This window comes from Cimex lectularius, unplaced genomic scaffold, assembly GCF_000648675.2.
Source record: "Cimex lectularius strain Harlan isolate CLEC.00 unplaced genomic scaffold, Clec_2.1 scaffold150, whole genome shotgun sequence".
In the NCBI taxonomy this organism is placed as follows: domain Eukaryota; kingdom Metazoa; phylum Arthropoda; class Insecta; order Hemiptera; family Cimicidae; genus Cimex; species Cimex lectularius.
The window spans coordinates 437,006-453,877 of NW_019392717.1; the positions used below are offsets into that span (position 1 = coordinate 437,006).

The 16,872-nt window shown below is 30.0% G+C and overlaps 1 protein-coding gene across 4 annotated transcripts; it reads left to right on the forward strand.

The window, feature by feature from the left end:
- The first annotated feature begins 182 nt into the window (after positions 1–182).
- Positions 183–16,834, forward strand: LOC106662919 (USP6 N-terminal-like protein). 4 transcript variants are annotated; one of them, XR_002910215.1, is made up of 10 exons: positions 183–514; positions 4,584–4,757; positions 5,695–5,938; positions 8,341–8,620; positions 8,841–9,001; positions 9,081–9,227; positions 9,299–9,469; positions 10,271–10,436; positions 12,717–12,956; positions 15,610–15,698. XR_002910215.1 is itself a non-coding variant. In XM_014387379.2 (9 exons), exons 2-9 carry the CDS (start codon positions 4,603–4,605, stop codon positions 15,981–15,983), a joined length of 1,698 nt encoding a protein of 565 aa, XP_014242865.1. In that variant the 5' UTR covers positions 183–514; positions 4,584–4,602; the 3' UTR covers positions 15,984–16,834. The 4 variants fall into 4 exon arrangements, 2 of the variants coding, with proteins under 2 accessions (XP_014242865.1, XP_024082330.1); XR_002910216.1 differs by having other exon boundaries at positions 12,772–12,956; XM_014387379.2 differs by lacking the exon at positions 12,717–12,956 and having other exon boundaries at positions 15,610–16,834.
- Positions 16,835–16,872: the final 38 nt, after the last annotated feature.

Below are 16,872 nucleotides of genomic sequence, written 5' to 3' on the forward strand. Positions count from 1 at the left end.
GTCATTGTCAATTTTCCCCTTGGAAATAAATATCTGAATATTTTTGAACTTAATTAAACTGTTAAGAAACTCTATTTACGTTTAAAAGATAATTTTGTTTTGTGAATTGTCTCGAAAACGCTTATTGACATTTTCAAAAGGTAAATAGCACGAGATCTAAAAAAAAATAATAATAAAAACATTGGAGAGTTCCAGTTGTGTTTCGTCGTTCTCGGGACAACCTACTGCCTAGTCTTCTTCTTCCTTCGGTTTCAAAACTCAATTTCTTTCGCATGGGAACTTTTTAAAACGCGTTCGAAAATTTCTCAGGGCTCCTTCTTTTTATTTCCAGTCCCGTCGAAGATCAAATCCGGAGAAATGACCACGAACATTTGTGGACGGCATAAACATTTCAGAAACCCCAATCGGTCTCGTTCCGTGTCAATTTAGTCAATGGGTTTGAAACCGACCGAATACAAGAAAAGAGTTTTATTTTAAAGGAGTCACAGAGTCAATACTGAGTATAACTAAAAAGGTAAATAATTTTACAAATCATTCAACTTCCTGCCTCTTGTCGTTTATTTTACAAAAGGATAGTTTATTTAAAATAGGTTAGATTAAAGGATGTTTTATTTGTTTTGTTTTAGAAGTAATTTCATACCGATATATTACTTGTCTCTCTTCTCTTATTAGATAAGTACACGGTTGATACAATTACTGAAACCCATCCGTTTCACCCATTGCTTTGCATTCCAATACAATAATTGTACCTAAATACTACAGTGTACAGTACTTTCACCTAGATTGTTTTTTAAGGGGAAAGTCTTAAACTTTAACTTTTCACAAATACTTCTTAGTTTATTGTTGATAAAGTAGCGAAATCAGAAGGAATAATATTAAACAACTCACAATTAATTGTTTAAAAAAAATGCCAGTTATGAATTATCTTTTTGCAAAAAATCTTTTCCTATATGTTATTTCTGTATGCATTATGCAATATTAAACAAATAATGGGTGTAAAAAATGAGTCTGCCCATTACTCATTATCATTGTTGATTAAAAATAAAATACTTAAACAGATTATCTACCTTTTCTTTCTAATTTATAATAAGAAAACAAATTTGTTTGAAATCTCTTGCAACAATAATAATTTACAATTTTTTTTTTCTAAAACACTAATTTCAAGCTTTTTGCATAACACCATCCATTCAATGTTTTATAGCTGTGCAATTTGGCTTAATAAAAAAAATCCAAGTGAACATTGCTGAAATTTCAAACTAAATTTTGCTTATTTTCTTGGGCAAACTATGCTGACTCTAAAAATTATTAGGGTGTCAGTAGACGCAAGGGTTTAGGCGTGACATGACGCTCATCACTTAAGGTAAAAGTCTTGGGTTCGAATCCAATGGCTTTGCATTTGAACCCGAATACTTACAAAGTTTTTTTTTTCTCAAAAACACCTGCACCCTGAAGGTTCATACAACCTTGCAGTTGAAATACCTTTATAAAAAAAATGCATTATGATCTGACTGCTGGTCACTTGTTTCTCTGGTTGCAATAATTCCAGAGAAAACCCTGAATGCCATTTTTGTTGACAAATTTTTGCCCAAGATAAAATGAGATTTCTCTTCACATCTTTATACGTCATTGTTATCATGTTCATTAGGCTTCAGTGTTCGTAAATCATAAATGTCGACAACTTTTGTGCCAAAGATGCCATGTAACACCCTGGCCCCCATTTTACATTAGTTTTTTCTGTTATTTACAGGACACAACATATTGTTCAAACACCCAGGTGGTTTTGACAGAAAATCATCAACAACATTTTAGTTCTAGATAAAGTGAGATGTTTGATAATAAGAGGAATCATAGTAAAAATGTATATTTTCAAAGTGTTTTTATGTTTATGGCTGGGATTTCAATTTTCATTCAGTGGCAATTAAAAAAAAATAATTATGCACTATGACCTGCCTGCAGGTCAGCTGCCTTGCTGGTTGGAACACGTCCTGAGAAAATTATAAATGACATTTTTATCCTAGATAAAATGAGATGTTAGTAATAGTTAATTGATAAGAGGAATCACAATAACCTTTTCAAATTGTTTTTATAATTTTTACCCATGGAGGGTGAAAAAATCATAAATGACATTTTTATCCTAGATAAAATGAGATGTTAATAATGGTTGATTGATAAGAGGAATCTCATTAAACTTTTCTAATTGTTTTTACAGTTTTTACCCATGGAGGGTTGTAAAAAGATTAATTGGCCGTACATAGTTTTATGGTCATGCATTTTCCATGGTTTAATACAAATAAAAGTCAAATAGTATTTACAGATCTTTGCTAAAAGTCAGCATCTGCTCTTGTTTCCTCGTTTTATTGAGTAGCTGGCGTAGCTTTTTGCCTTATTACAACCAAATTCAGATTTAATTTGTTCAATAGATATTGTTTTTATTACTTTTAAGTTTTCTTTTAGGCAGTTGAAATTTGAACCATTGGTTAGTAAAAAACTAAATCATAAATCTTTATTAAATAAATATTTTATTGCAAAATACAATTTCTAATTACACCATCTAATTGGTGGATACATATATGGCACATATCATTTAGTGTCAGAAGATGGCGACATGCCAAGCATGTTTTACAATACTTACTAAATACTTAAACTAACACAATGAGGATAGACAGACCAGGATGATTGGAAACATCCAAATTACAGGTTCATCACCCCGCAGCCCACATATCGTAGCAATATTTTTTCTTATATTTTATTCTATTCTATTTTATTCTAGTTTATTTATAGGGTATTTTTTAGTATTTTTATAGGGTATAAGTCATGAACATATTTTTCTTCTTTCTCTGGTCATTTATTCTAAAACACAGTTTGAAGGGTTTTTTGCTTAGTTTTTTTATTAGAAACAGTTTTTCTCACTAGTTTGAAATTAATTTAGCCATGTCATTATTAATTTTTTAAAAATCTATTTAAAGATTTTAATGTAGGTTTACGTTCAAACATATAACTATTTCTTCCTCTTCATGGTCATAGTCATAGTTTAGTTTATATTGCTCTGATTATAATTAATAAATCACAACATAACAAAATCCATTGATCAGTTTAACGTATGTTCGTCACACTGACTACCACTACTAAAAATTCTTGTAGCTATGTAACAATAAGATTTATTAAATCCATTATATTTCGTGGTCTGTTTGACCAAATAACTTCTTTTAATTAATTAATCTTTATGTAAGATATTGGTTGAAATAAGATTTATGTTTACATTTCACACAGTTTTGTTTTGTAAGGAAATATTAAACTATAACAATATACTTCTGGATGTATTTTGATAAGAGGGTATGGGATGAAAACTTATACTTTTATTATTTCTTAAATAAAGTTGAAGACTTCCCATGATCAATCTTTTTTAATTTTTTTGCCACTGAAATGTGTATGATAATTTCTTGTATATTATTAAGGCAGAGCTCTAAACTTTGAATTGTTAGATATGCTTCATTGTTGGTTCTCGATAAGAGATTATGATGCTGAAAAATCATCTTCACAAACATTGTGCTAATATTAGAAAATACTTAAAAGAAACAAACATTCAAGACTTACTGTAATTATTCTTTCATTGTAAAATAATTAGTGTAAATTTATTATTGTAAAACATTGTAATGAGGTATATGATGTGAGGTCTGATCATTCTGGTGTGCTTTTTTTCCTGATTTTGTTCCGACATTTTCAGTGGTTGGTTATCGCGCACACACCTTTTTTTACCATTTAGACCATCCGATTATTTATTAATTATTTATTTATTAATACCACCAAAGACACACAACAGTGACACATCTACACAGAAAACACAATTTGAGTGAGTACAAATACTTTGATTAAACTTAAAATTTCTATATTGTGTACATAATTGTAAAATTCATATTCATATCTTATATTGTATTTGTATAATTTAAACAATGTTTATGAATTCCAAACTCTGAAGATGATCTCAATAAAGATCGAAACATTGGCATTATAAAGAAAATGTTTTTCTATACCAACATCACACCAGACTGCATCTCACGATATTTAAATAATCATTATTTATTAATTTCAGTGTAAGATATATATTGTTATGTTTAATCTATATTTGTAATTTAGATGTTTATTATATTCTCAGCAACATTGATTTTTTTCCACTCCAGAATATAATATTATATATTCAGTAAAATGTTTTGCCTATCACATGCTTCAATGAAATATAATAAATATGTAAAAATTATGCTCAGATATCTTATAATATCACTGCTCAATAATGTTTGGAGATTGCACTGGGGTAAAAGGCTTGGAATAACACCGTTTGTCCTAATTAAACATCTGATATCTAAAGTCATATCATCTAATTTGCCTTTCCATGAAAACTTTCAAAACCATGTAAATTATGGTACCAATGGTAAAGCACGGGTAGAATCATCTCGTTTAACCCGTTCTTCAGAGAAATGGGACAAATTTTACCAAACACAAATTATACGAGGCAATATTTATAGAATAAGTTTAATTTAATAAACAATCTGCGTGATTGGAATCTACTTTCATTATTCATTTTACAGGTATAATAAATATGGCGTGATGAACGAAGAAGAATTGGTGCAACGAGCTGCTGATGAACGTGCAGCAATCGTTGCCAAATATAGACTTGGTAGGAGAGATGGAGCCAAGATTGATTCCTGGGAAGAGCCGACATTCGAAATATACCATGTCCTCGACAGATATGGGTTTATTCAGTAAGTCGAAATGTAATAATAATAAAGTGGTGACAGAGGGTTTCTTTTCAAAGAGCATCGACACAGTATCAATATTTGCTTATCTTACATTAAGCCGATATCACCTACTAAGTCAACTGTTCTTAATCTCTTGAATTCTTTCATTGCAAAACTCTTTTTGTCTCACAAGGGAATGTATATCACATTGAGACATTTAAATCAATAAACAACAATTTCTCTTGTTTGTTTTAACTGCTTTTTTTTTTGCAAAATTATTTGCATGAAAATGCTTATTCATCATGTGCCAATCTCGGTGTAACATTGTTAGAAGACAACTGGATGAGGAAATGATGTCATCTAGTTCAGATGTAATCAACAGAAATTGAACCGTACAATTTGACACTGGGCAAAATAGAACCGTAAATTGAATTCTTACTCAGTGTCAAATGTTATTGTTGCTTAAAAAGAAATAAGTTGATGAAATCATTTCATTGCTAATAAAAATTAAGTATCTAAAAAGTTTTTCTCCCTTTATTAATAAAAATAATGAATGAATAAAAAAAAGCCATTTCTGTCATGAGGAAGGTTATTATGACAACGAAAGATATTTTTATTTAATGCTTTGTTTCTTAAACGTTAAGTTTGTTTTTGTTCTTTCAAGAATAACCTTTTTCTTGAATCATAAAATTGATTTTTTATAAATTATAAAAACAGGGCATTATTCTATAAAGCAAGGCATTGAAGAGAAAATATTTAATTAAACTTGCTTTATTAAATTCACTTCACCTTTATTTATTTTTTATTTTTTAATTATTTTTATTTTGTAGCTGTAGAAATATTAGTGTAGAATAGTCTCATTGTCATTGTTTTGTCGGGATATTTTTCTTTTTGTTTTATTTATTTTTTTCCGTCGTTATTCAAGTTCATGTTCATTAAAAATCTTCGTCGCTGGATTTAGCGACAGGAATAAACATTACAGTGATGAGAGGATCACCGAATCAGCTGGCCCGGCTGAGATCAAGATTGAAAGGGAAAGGGAGAAAAAATGGCTCAAGATGCTCTCCCAGTGGAATCTGGTCTCCGGGACGGAAAAGCTCAAACGAAGGGTCTTCAAAGGAATACCAAACAGTTTAAGAGGGAAGGCATGGATGCAGATACTCAATCTGGAAAATCTCCGCAAAGATCAGCATGGAAAATATCAGGTATGTTTCTTATCATTAAAAAAAAAGTATATGGGTTTATAAAAGTATATGCAATTTAACCCTAGTTGTATTTAACGCTAGATCTGACTCAACTATACTCATGTCATTTAGTTGACCTTTTGTCCCCAATTCATTCATGACCTCTAATTATGATCACCTACATTGTTACTCTCAATTCTTCAACAGTTTTTTACTATTAAAAAAATTACGTTTATATTTTTAGTATGAAACAGTTTATAAAATTAAGTAATTCCTCACTAAACAGTATTATACATCAAAATATTTTTTAAATATTCATGTCTTTGTGGATAAAATGAGGGTGTTATACTTTTAAACATTTTTATGACCCATTGGTCTAAGAGGGGCAAATTGTTTAGCTTTGAATTTTCAGAATATAATAATAATATGTGGTATTTAGTGACCATTAATTAATGATTATTTATATGACTTTGTTTAGACTTTAAAGCATAGTTAAAAAAAGAGTCAATAAAAAGTTAAGTGGGGAAGATGGAATCTACAAACTCACACGGGTTTTTTTAATGATGTTACGGAATCATTTCTCTGACTGTAAAAGCATCATAAATACGAAAAAATGTCCATATCCATAGCTCATCACCATCTAACTAGTGGATGGACATAGACGGCTTAAGATGGCCTAGTGACTGGCATACATCTTTCCGAACAGATGGCAATTGTGTAACGGAGGCATTAGGATATTCAGTTCACTGAAATCCACTCACACAGATACTACTGAGACAAAAAGAGTCATTAAATTTTTAAGGGGAAAGAACTTGCAGGACACTTCATTTAATTTCAAATTACAAAAAAAAATCTACTTCCCATATGAAAACACTAAATATTGGCAGAAGAAAAGTTACTATGATGACTGAGTTTTATGCATGTATCTCATTAAAAAAAAAAAGATGATAAGGAATTCTCAAGGAAATTGATTTAATGGTTAAGTCAACAATGCCAATGGACCAGGCAAGAAGGTGACATGTCATAGAGCAGCAGGAGGGACAAGAAGGGCGGTGTCAAATTGAGTTGACCCCATGGGATTAACCAAAGTAGGTATGTAAAATGAGTATGGTCATGGTTTAATTACCTGTACCAAGAGATGTAGAATGAGCCAATGGCAGAAGGAGGAAGTTGGAGTCGTAAGTACATAATGTCGGTGTAATGCCATCAACAGCACATCCGTCAATTAAGCACATCATAAATTAGAAGTACATATGTAGGTGCAATGCCGTCAAAAACACATCAGCCATTTTTAAACAAATAATTAGTTATAAAGGGTGAACTTCACTGTACACAGCGCTGAACCTGTCATCGTGCTGAATGCTGCTGATTAGTGATTCTCGTACACTGATAACTGTGACCTGATGAAAGCTCGTTTTGTGAGTGCTTGTGAATGTCTACTTCAAATATAAATTGCAAAACTACATTACAACTTGTCCCAATTTGATCTCTCCTGATTCCATTATGTACTGCTCGCTATATTTTAAAAGTTATTTACAATAAGTTGCAAACACCCAGCTGCCCGGAGACCACATTCACATGCAACATTTTCTTCATGTGCTCCCGACAATTGAATTGGACATCTTGAAAAGGGGCCATCTCCAACTTTTCAAATTTTATAGGAGAAACAAAAAATGTATTATAAAGTATGAATTTTGTAGAATTGTTACCAATCTTTTTTCTATTAACAAAGGATCTTGTAGGATATTAGCATGTTGTTTTGAATAATTTTAACCCGTTCTGGTGCAGAGGAAAATTAATTTTTCATGAGGAGATGTCCTATTTTCAAAATGAACTTGGGTTTTTAAAACCAATTTTTATTTGCTATCTTTTAAAAACCACAAAAATATATTTTGCACTCCCACACCTAATTTTTTTTCTAATTTTTGTAATTCCTTATAAATAAAAGTATTACATTGCTTTAATAATAAATATTTAAAAGTTAAAACATAGAACATCGATGGTTGACGTCGTTGTCCCATCCTTGGAATCAGCAGGGTTATTAACATGCTCTGTTAACATGACTATTTCCTGACTCGCTTCTCTTTCACCGGCTCTTTTTACATCAAGGATTAAAATTGGCGAGCATTCCCACCTCAGGTAGCAGTGAGATCGACACAATTTGCCATCACTTGACAAGAATTTGCTTGAAATATAAAATAATTTGTATTGTAACTCTTTGGATGCCTATATGATCAATCAATTTGACAATTTCATGGACATTAACATTCAATATTACAGAACTGTGTTATCATATAATTTAAACTATCTTAGTTGATTAATAAATTGATTGGTTAAAATAAAATGCATTTGGATTTTTTCTTTTTTTTCCAAAGCACAAAACTTCCTTCAAGCACACCTTGATCATTACTTTTTGATTTTAGGAGATGCGAGAACTTGCTTGGAAATGGTCACCTGATATTAGACAAATAGATTTGGATGTAAATAGAACATATCGTGACCATATTATGTTCAGGGAACGCTACAATTCTAAGCAACAGGAGCTGTTCAATGTTCTCGGTGCTTATAGTATGTATAACTTGGAAATTGGCTATTGCCAAGGGATGTCGCAGATAGCAGCACTTCTACTTATGTATTTAGATGAAGAGGATGCTTTCTGGGCTTTGTCAATATTAGTTTCGGATAAAAGATACAATATGCATGGTACTCACAATTTTTATTTTTATGTATTTACTCATATTTAAACATTTTTTTAGTTTAGAATTGATTTTAACTTCAACTAATAAGTGCATAGTGCTGTATAATAATAGTTACTTTAATGCTTTTATTAAAATAAGAGCACAGTTATCACTGAAAATGCAGTTTATTATATTGTATAAACTTGTCAATGCAGTTTATTAAGATTGAATAAATATTATTTCAGGTTTCTTTATTCCCGGATTCCCTAAATTATTGCGTTACCAGGAACATCATGATAAAATCATGCATAAATTTTTGCCTAAATTAAAAAAGCATTTGGACAAAAATGGTGTTGATACTGGAATATATACATTAAAATGGTTCTTTCAATGTTTTTTAGATAGGGTAATTGTGTTTTATTGGTTTAATTTTTTTTTAATGTCTTCCTTGTTTAATAAATTATTACAATTTTGCTGTTTTTTAGATACCTTTCAGATTGACTTTAAGAGTATGGGACGTTTATTTAATGATAGGGGAAAGAGTGCTGACCGCTATGGCTTACAACCTGTTGAAATTACACAGACGAAAGTTAAGTAGCATAGGGATGGATGATATACTTCATTTCCTTCAAGTAAGTGTTTACTAATTAGTATTTCATTTGGGTGAAACAATATGATAAACTTTTTTTTTTAATTCTTAAAGGTGCATTTAGAAAAAAAGTTCGAAGTAGATGATGATGTAGCCATGGAAAGTCTTGCAAGGTGCTTAGAAGAACTGCGGAAAAGTAAATTGGATTATGCAGGGCTACCACCTCCACATGAGCTTCCGAAACAAGCATTCGGAATTTTTAAAGAGCCTACCTTTGAACAAAAGGTAATTACTATTTATAACTGTTGTTTCATAGTAAATTAATTATTGAATTATATCTATTAAATTGACTGTGCTGATAGTAATATATGTAATTTTTTTTCTGCAATTTAATTTAAGATAAATTGTTAAACATCGCAGTAAGTTATGCGAGGTGATGAAACTGCAGCTTGATTGTTGATTGTCTTTGATCATCCTGGGCTGTCTGCATATTTTGTTGTAACAAACTGGAACTTATAAAAGGACAAATTGACCAATAACACACAAACTATGCTGATACTAGCTGAAATGCCACTTTAGACAAAACCAACATGAATAGGCAGACCAGGATCAGAGACCATTAACAATTACATGTAACACAAAGGGGACCGCGGTAGCCGAGTGGTTAGCATGAGAGACTCTCACGCTGCGATCGTGGGTTCGATTCCCACCGTCGCCTCTGGCCCTTTTTTCACGATAACCCCCCCAATTTGAACACACATATAAGAATTCGTCACCATATGGCTAATATGCATAGATCATAACGAAAAAAAAAAAAAAAATGTAACAAAGAATATCTACTGATGAAATCAAATCTAAATGCAAAAGATCCAAAGTAATTAGTTTCTGTTTAAGTATCATGATTAAAATTACATACATCAAAGATAATTTAAAATTTGAATATTAATTAAAAAAAAATTTTCAGCACAATGAAAAGATTTATGAAGTTGAAGAAATGCTTAACTGGCAGAAATTAGTAATAAGCGTTTAACAATTGTGTGACTTTTGTGAAGAACTTTGACCAAGAAATGGCATGTAATCTTACAGGTTGGTAGACGAAGCATGGAGTTCAGTAATGTTGAGAAATCTGCTCGTGAAAGTGTCATACTTAGAAGGGATACGGCTGCAGCCGCTGCGCTGGTTGACTCTCCGACTCAAGAAATCGCTCCAAACGGTCACGCCAGACATTCCCACGATGAGACGACACTCCCTGGTAAGTACCTGATCGTCACCAGGCTATGAATATATTATATTCTCCTCCCTCGTCCTCCTGCCTCACTCTAACATTTTCTACAGAGCTAACCCCAATACTCTATTGATTCACAAGTTCCAAACTTTTAACTTTGAATAAAAAATAAAATAATAATAATTAAAAATAACTAAATCGAACGGTTTAAAAAAAAAGAAAAGTAACAGCAGTGTATATATGTAGGGACCAGCACTACAACTACTATTGTGGAAACGAAGATCCGTATAGTGTATTGGGTTAAAAGCTATGAAAATGTTAATAACACTTTTTCATAATTATAAATATATTTGTGATATTCAAGAGCTAGATTGTATTATTTATACATAAATATATATTTTTTAAAGAAAAAGAAGATTAACTAGACTATGATTGAATTTTTTTAATGTGTAATATTAAAGGATAAAGAAGGAAATTTACATTCCTTAAATACTCAGTTACCTAATTTAAAATTATAATTGTTGATATTTAAGTAAATAATGTATAAAGTTTAGTGTTTTTTCTTATTTTAAAGCATATTTAAATTTATCTATTTATATAGATAAAAAATAATATATTTCTACATACAACTATTTAAGCATAGTAAGTTTTATTTTTAAATTCTTCCAATTCATTCCATTTATTTTATGGTAAATTACAGAAAAAAGAACATTGTCTTATTATATAAATGTTATTTACTTCTTAAAAATTATATAATTTTTGTTTGTTAAGTTTGCAATACTAAAAAAATTTTTTTGCTCATTTTCTCTCTTTATTTATTACTGTAATAAATTATCCATATAAGGCTAGTTAATATTAAACTATTACATTAATGTATTTGGTATATATAATTGTTATATATTTTGTTTATATTTGGCATGATATTTGAATGTAAGCGATGTTCATTCGAACATCTTTGAAGATGTTACACTAAGAGAGTATGTTTTGTTATGTGCAATGTAAAATACTGATGTCGCATGTAAATTTATAGGATCTAAGTAGTGTCATGTAGGTTATCTACTTGTCAACGACTGCTTGAATGCATGATTTGAAAGACTCATTAGCATGATTAGTCCTGTAACAAAGATTTTGTTTTTGGTATATCCCTATTTAAAAACTTTTTATTGTCACATAAAATCTTTCTAATAAATATTGTTTAATGATATAATCTTTCAATATTAAACAACCAGTTTATATCATTACTATTACTAATTGCATTTGATGCTAGAAATGCATTTAAAAGAAACTTCAAGAGCGTGATGATTTTGGGAAAAATTTAATTGTCTTTGATTATATTTAAGAAGGGACTTGTGTACAAAAGAGCTGTAAATTATTTTTTGAACTAACAAAGGTTGAGACTAACTTATTCCATCTTTTTTTTTTTTTTTTTAATTAATAAAATATTGCCCACACTGGCCAAAACTGATGCAAAACCAAAATAGAAGCCAAATCCAAACTGCCAAAAAAAACCATATAAATTAAAATATCAAATTCACTTAGATGCTCTTTTGCAATTGTCGTATAAAAAGCATGCTTATGCATTTTTTAACCTTGGGCATATAGCGCACAATTTAAAATATTGACACGTACACAAAGAAGGCTTTGGACATTAGCTGAATACGCACTAATTCGCTTAACATCAATTTGACACCTTTTTATTAAATGTGACATCAAATTTGATCTCTGACTAAAAAAAAAGGTAAGTCCTTTTCTGTACAAATGGCTTAGTTTTAGATAAGAGAAAGCACAGTTCTTATTAAATGAAATTTCTATCAATATATTATAATTTAGCTTTTGCAACAAAATAAACAAAAATGGCTTTAAATTATTGTTAAATTTTAATTCCCCCCTGGAAGTCCCTCAATCTACAATAAATAGCTGTTGACATTTATTATACAATTATAACTTTTGTCTTAATTTAGTATAACTTCACATTCAGGATGTATAATTTCATCGAGTTTAATTGATGGTATACATCAAAAAGTCATGACAGTATCAACTTTAAAAACACTGCATGTTTTTTTTCACACATTTTCAATCATAGGCCTGTTTGTAGACAGATTGTTAGCCCACTATTTAGAAGTGCTGTTTAAAAATGTTTAATATTTTAAAACAAAATTCAATTGAAATCACCAAATGCAACAATTTTTTTTTACTTCACAGAACACTGCACTGATTAACATACTGTGAAAACATTTCAAATGATTAACCCACTCATTGGGATGACCAATCCCATAATATGCTTACTAGTTGTATAATTATTTGCAGTGTCTAACCAAAAGATTCATCCAGATCCTGAATCCTCTTTTTCCTCTGTCCCAAGATCCTCAAGCCTCTTCAAACCCCACTTTTCCAATCATCGCAACAAAATTCAGCCTGCCCCTGAATAGCGATGAATGAGTGAGGCATTAACTCAATCATACACGCACAAAACCTTCCTTGGATTAGAGTTTTCGAGACCAACAGGACACTGACTGCCGACTCCTTGATATTTCTTTATAATAATGGGTAAGGGACTTTCCGTATTTTAATTTAAATTTAAATAAGTGCTTAAGTATTTGTTTTAATATTTCTTCCAATGGTGTCTCATGCCTCTCATCTTAACTAATACATTAAAAAACACAAAAAAGTATGTTTGCACAAAACTTTAGGCTTTGGACACCATTGTTTCACTTAGAGGGGTAAAGAAAGATCAAAAACCAAAATAATTCATTATTTTGTTATTAATAATTATTGTTCAATAGTTCATTAAATTATCTTAAGTTTTTTTTTAATTAAATCTTTCTACACCCCATTCTAGTTGGTGGTAGTTGTTAGCACATTTTAATAACAATATTAAAAAATAATTTTATATCAGTACATTTTGGGTGATTTTTTATTTGTAAAGTGCTATTCAGAGGTATGCATGGGGCGGTTAACAGTCTATTTTGATGAGACAACACACAGAAATAATATAACTTCAAATTAAAAAAAAAAATTAACTCATTTTGCCCCTTGAGACCACATTGTATTTAAATTAATTGATATCATTGTTAATTAATAATAATAATCATCATATCAGATAATTCCAAGAGCAAAACTTGGTATTCAATATGACACACAAGATTGAAGATGTGATGTCTTTCTGGAAGTAGTCTCATCAAAACTGGTGTACAAATGAGAAATTCTTGACTACATGACTACATTATTTATTGCAACATCTTCAATTTGTTTTAGTTTTAATTTTTTGATCTTCTTTCAAAAGTGGTAGGTAAAGGTAATCAACTCAACAGCTACTTTTGATTACACACCTCTGTTTGTCTTTTCTTTTCTTTTCTTTGTTCTTAGCATGCATGTTTGCTTGTAAAAAGGATTATTTGTGCGTGGATGTTAAGGTTTTATTGAAAATTTAGCAATGTTTGTTCTTGATTTTGAATTGCAAAGAAAAACCACTTGACAGCTTTGCTCAATCGAATAGTGCTAGTGATTTTGGAGTTTCTTTATTTTTTTATTTTCTTTTATTTTTATTTTTTTATATTTAAATTCAGTCTTGTTTCTACTTTTTACTTAATTTTTAATTATTGGACAAATATGATTTTTTTTCTTCTTTCTGACATGAATAGTATGAATTAATTATTAAAAAATAATTGAATTTTTAAACAATAGAACACTTCATTTAAAAAATTTATCTTTGATTTTGAGAGTATTATTTAATTATACAAATAATCTTAATTCAGTGTTTCAAAATAATACGTACATTTTAATTCCAAGGGGTGGAAAATCACTGGAAAAACTGACACCTGTAGGTAATAGTTTGTACCTCGTATTGTGAAAAATGAGAGAGCATTTCACGAACAATGAATTTTATTTAAACAATTATTAGACTGCTAATGCAAATTTAAAAATTATACATCCAGAAGTTTGATACATAGTATCTAGTGATACCTAAAGCAAACATGTAGGGTAGATTTTAACCCAATTTGAAAAATGAAAGAATTTTTTTATTCCTGAAATGATGACATGTGTGGAAAAAGTTTTTTTCTTATTCAGTCTGTTTAAATAAAATGTGTAAGACAACTTAAACAATTAAATTTTTTAAACATTCTACCCTTATAAAGCAAGTTATACATATCGTAAATATCACCAGGCCTACTTGTTAAGTAACCCAGTGGAAAGATTCTTTGGAGTTTAATAGTAGTTTAAAACAATGTAAAACAATTGACATTTATGATTAAATGATTTTTAGACAAAAAAGACTAGCAAATATTTGAGGTATTGTAAATTTTTAATTATATTTTTGTTATTTTAGTCCGTGTAATAGTCAAGTCATTTTTATAATATTGAGGTAAATATTTTGTTTAACAATTAAATTTTCTAGAACATTTTTGTTTTTATAGTTGATATGGGAATTACAAATATATGATTTGTTTATCTCTTAAGAGGATTGAAAGGATGGCTTAATAGAGGCAAAAACATTCTTCAGGGCTATACAAACTTAATTAAAACTATATTAATCATGCATTTTTATATTGGAAAAGAAAAAAATGGATTAAGATAGTTTCTCCCAAATAGAGCCATAAGGTCACAGTAACTTGTGCCAAATGAAAATGTATTAAAAATTGTTTCAGGGTGTGTCGATGGCCGCCACGATTAAGGCATGGTGCATACATTAATGTAAAGGCTCACTTAGAAATGAACTTTTTTTTTTTTTTCAAAACCACTGACCCCAAGGGTTGTTTTAACACTGTTACGAACCCTTGTTAAAATAAAATAAAATAATAAACACCCTAATAACAGTTATTATCACTGAATGGATGACAATAAAATATTTTATTAGACCACACTTCAATCCTCACCTTTTATTTTTAAAATAACTGGTGCAGTGCCTATTGAAATTTTCTTCTTTGTTAATAATTGTAACTTTCAAATTTGCTAATTCCATTTTGTCAATATGAATCATTCTACAGAGTAAAAAATATAGTTTTATTGATTTAGAGGAGGGGAATATAAAACTCTGAATGTACTGATCATTCAAACAGATTACATTTGAATGCTTATAAAATTGGTTTACTTTAAAAGCAGTTCTGTACAAATGTATTAATATGAATGAGGCATGTGTCTTAAACTGATTTAAACTTATCTATAGCACTGGTGAATTTTTGATTTTTAAAATTTGTTCCAGGTTCCAAATTTTCCCTAGAACAAAGCATGGATGATGGAAGTTCATTACTCGGTGAAGGCTCTCATAGGTCATTAGCTGAAACGAGCATCACTTCAACGGCAGATCTATCGGTATTCAGTTCTGCGCCAAGATCTCAGGCAGCCGACACACACAGTTTAGACACAGATCAAGGTTCCGGCCCACCGACTCCAACCCCTAGGTCTCCTGATGTTTTGCGCATCTATGTGCCGTCTCCTCCAACGAATGGTGATATTACACGCCCTCCTAATCTTGACAATAAGATTCGTATTCTTGTTATGGACCAGACACCTCAAGAGGAGAATACCCCCCTTGTTGAACTGGCGTCTCCTTTCCAACCTATAGACCTAAAATGAACTATAGTTTCTCTTAACTTCTCTTCATGGGTGTCTTTATAGGTCTGATAATTTTTGTGATAGTCTTTTAAAAAGATAAAATATCCTTTTGTTATAGATTAGATGCTAATTAGGTGCCAATTTTTTTATTCGGGATTAATGAACGTTTTTCTACTTCATGATGTTTTATTTTCTTAAAGGAGGAAAAATTGGACTCAAAAATTAAAACTTATTGAAAAATAGGTTGTAATATCTTTTAAACAAGTGGCACAAATATTTCAAATGCGTACAGTGGTTTGGTTTTAAATTTATTGGTGCTAGTTTGCAATACTGTATTGTACGAAATTGACATATACTGAAACAAAAAGAATGTATACAATTGTAAAAAGAGCTATGTTGCACGAAGGTGGTCACCCACAGTTGCTTCTAGTCACCTAACAACGATCAATAAATGATCTTAAATGTAGCTTGTGTGCAATAAAATTATCCTTTTAGTTAAACACAAATTTTGATATTAAACGTGATTTATATATATCAATCATTCCATTCATATTAAGCATTTATATAATCATTCCATTATTTTGATTATTGCATTTCTGAAAGACTTAACAGTCAACTATTCCTTTTAATTGAAGACCTTGGAAATTTTGCTTTAATTTTTAATTTTGTTTGGCAATGTATGAACTTTTTTATTTAATATAAAGGCAGCTTTATAAAGCTGAGCAAAATGTAAAAAAATAACTATTTTTAATTACTACATTTCAAACAACTCTTTTCAATGGAAAGGAAAGGGTGTTACTTCACAGTTTTTGAGCAATAATTACTATACATATGTAAAATATACAGTTAAATACATACGTTGTTTGATTAAATTTGACATTTTATTTTTTAATGACTATTTATAACTTGT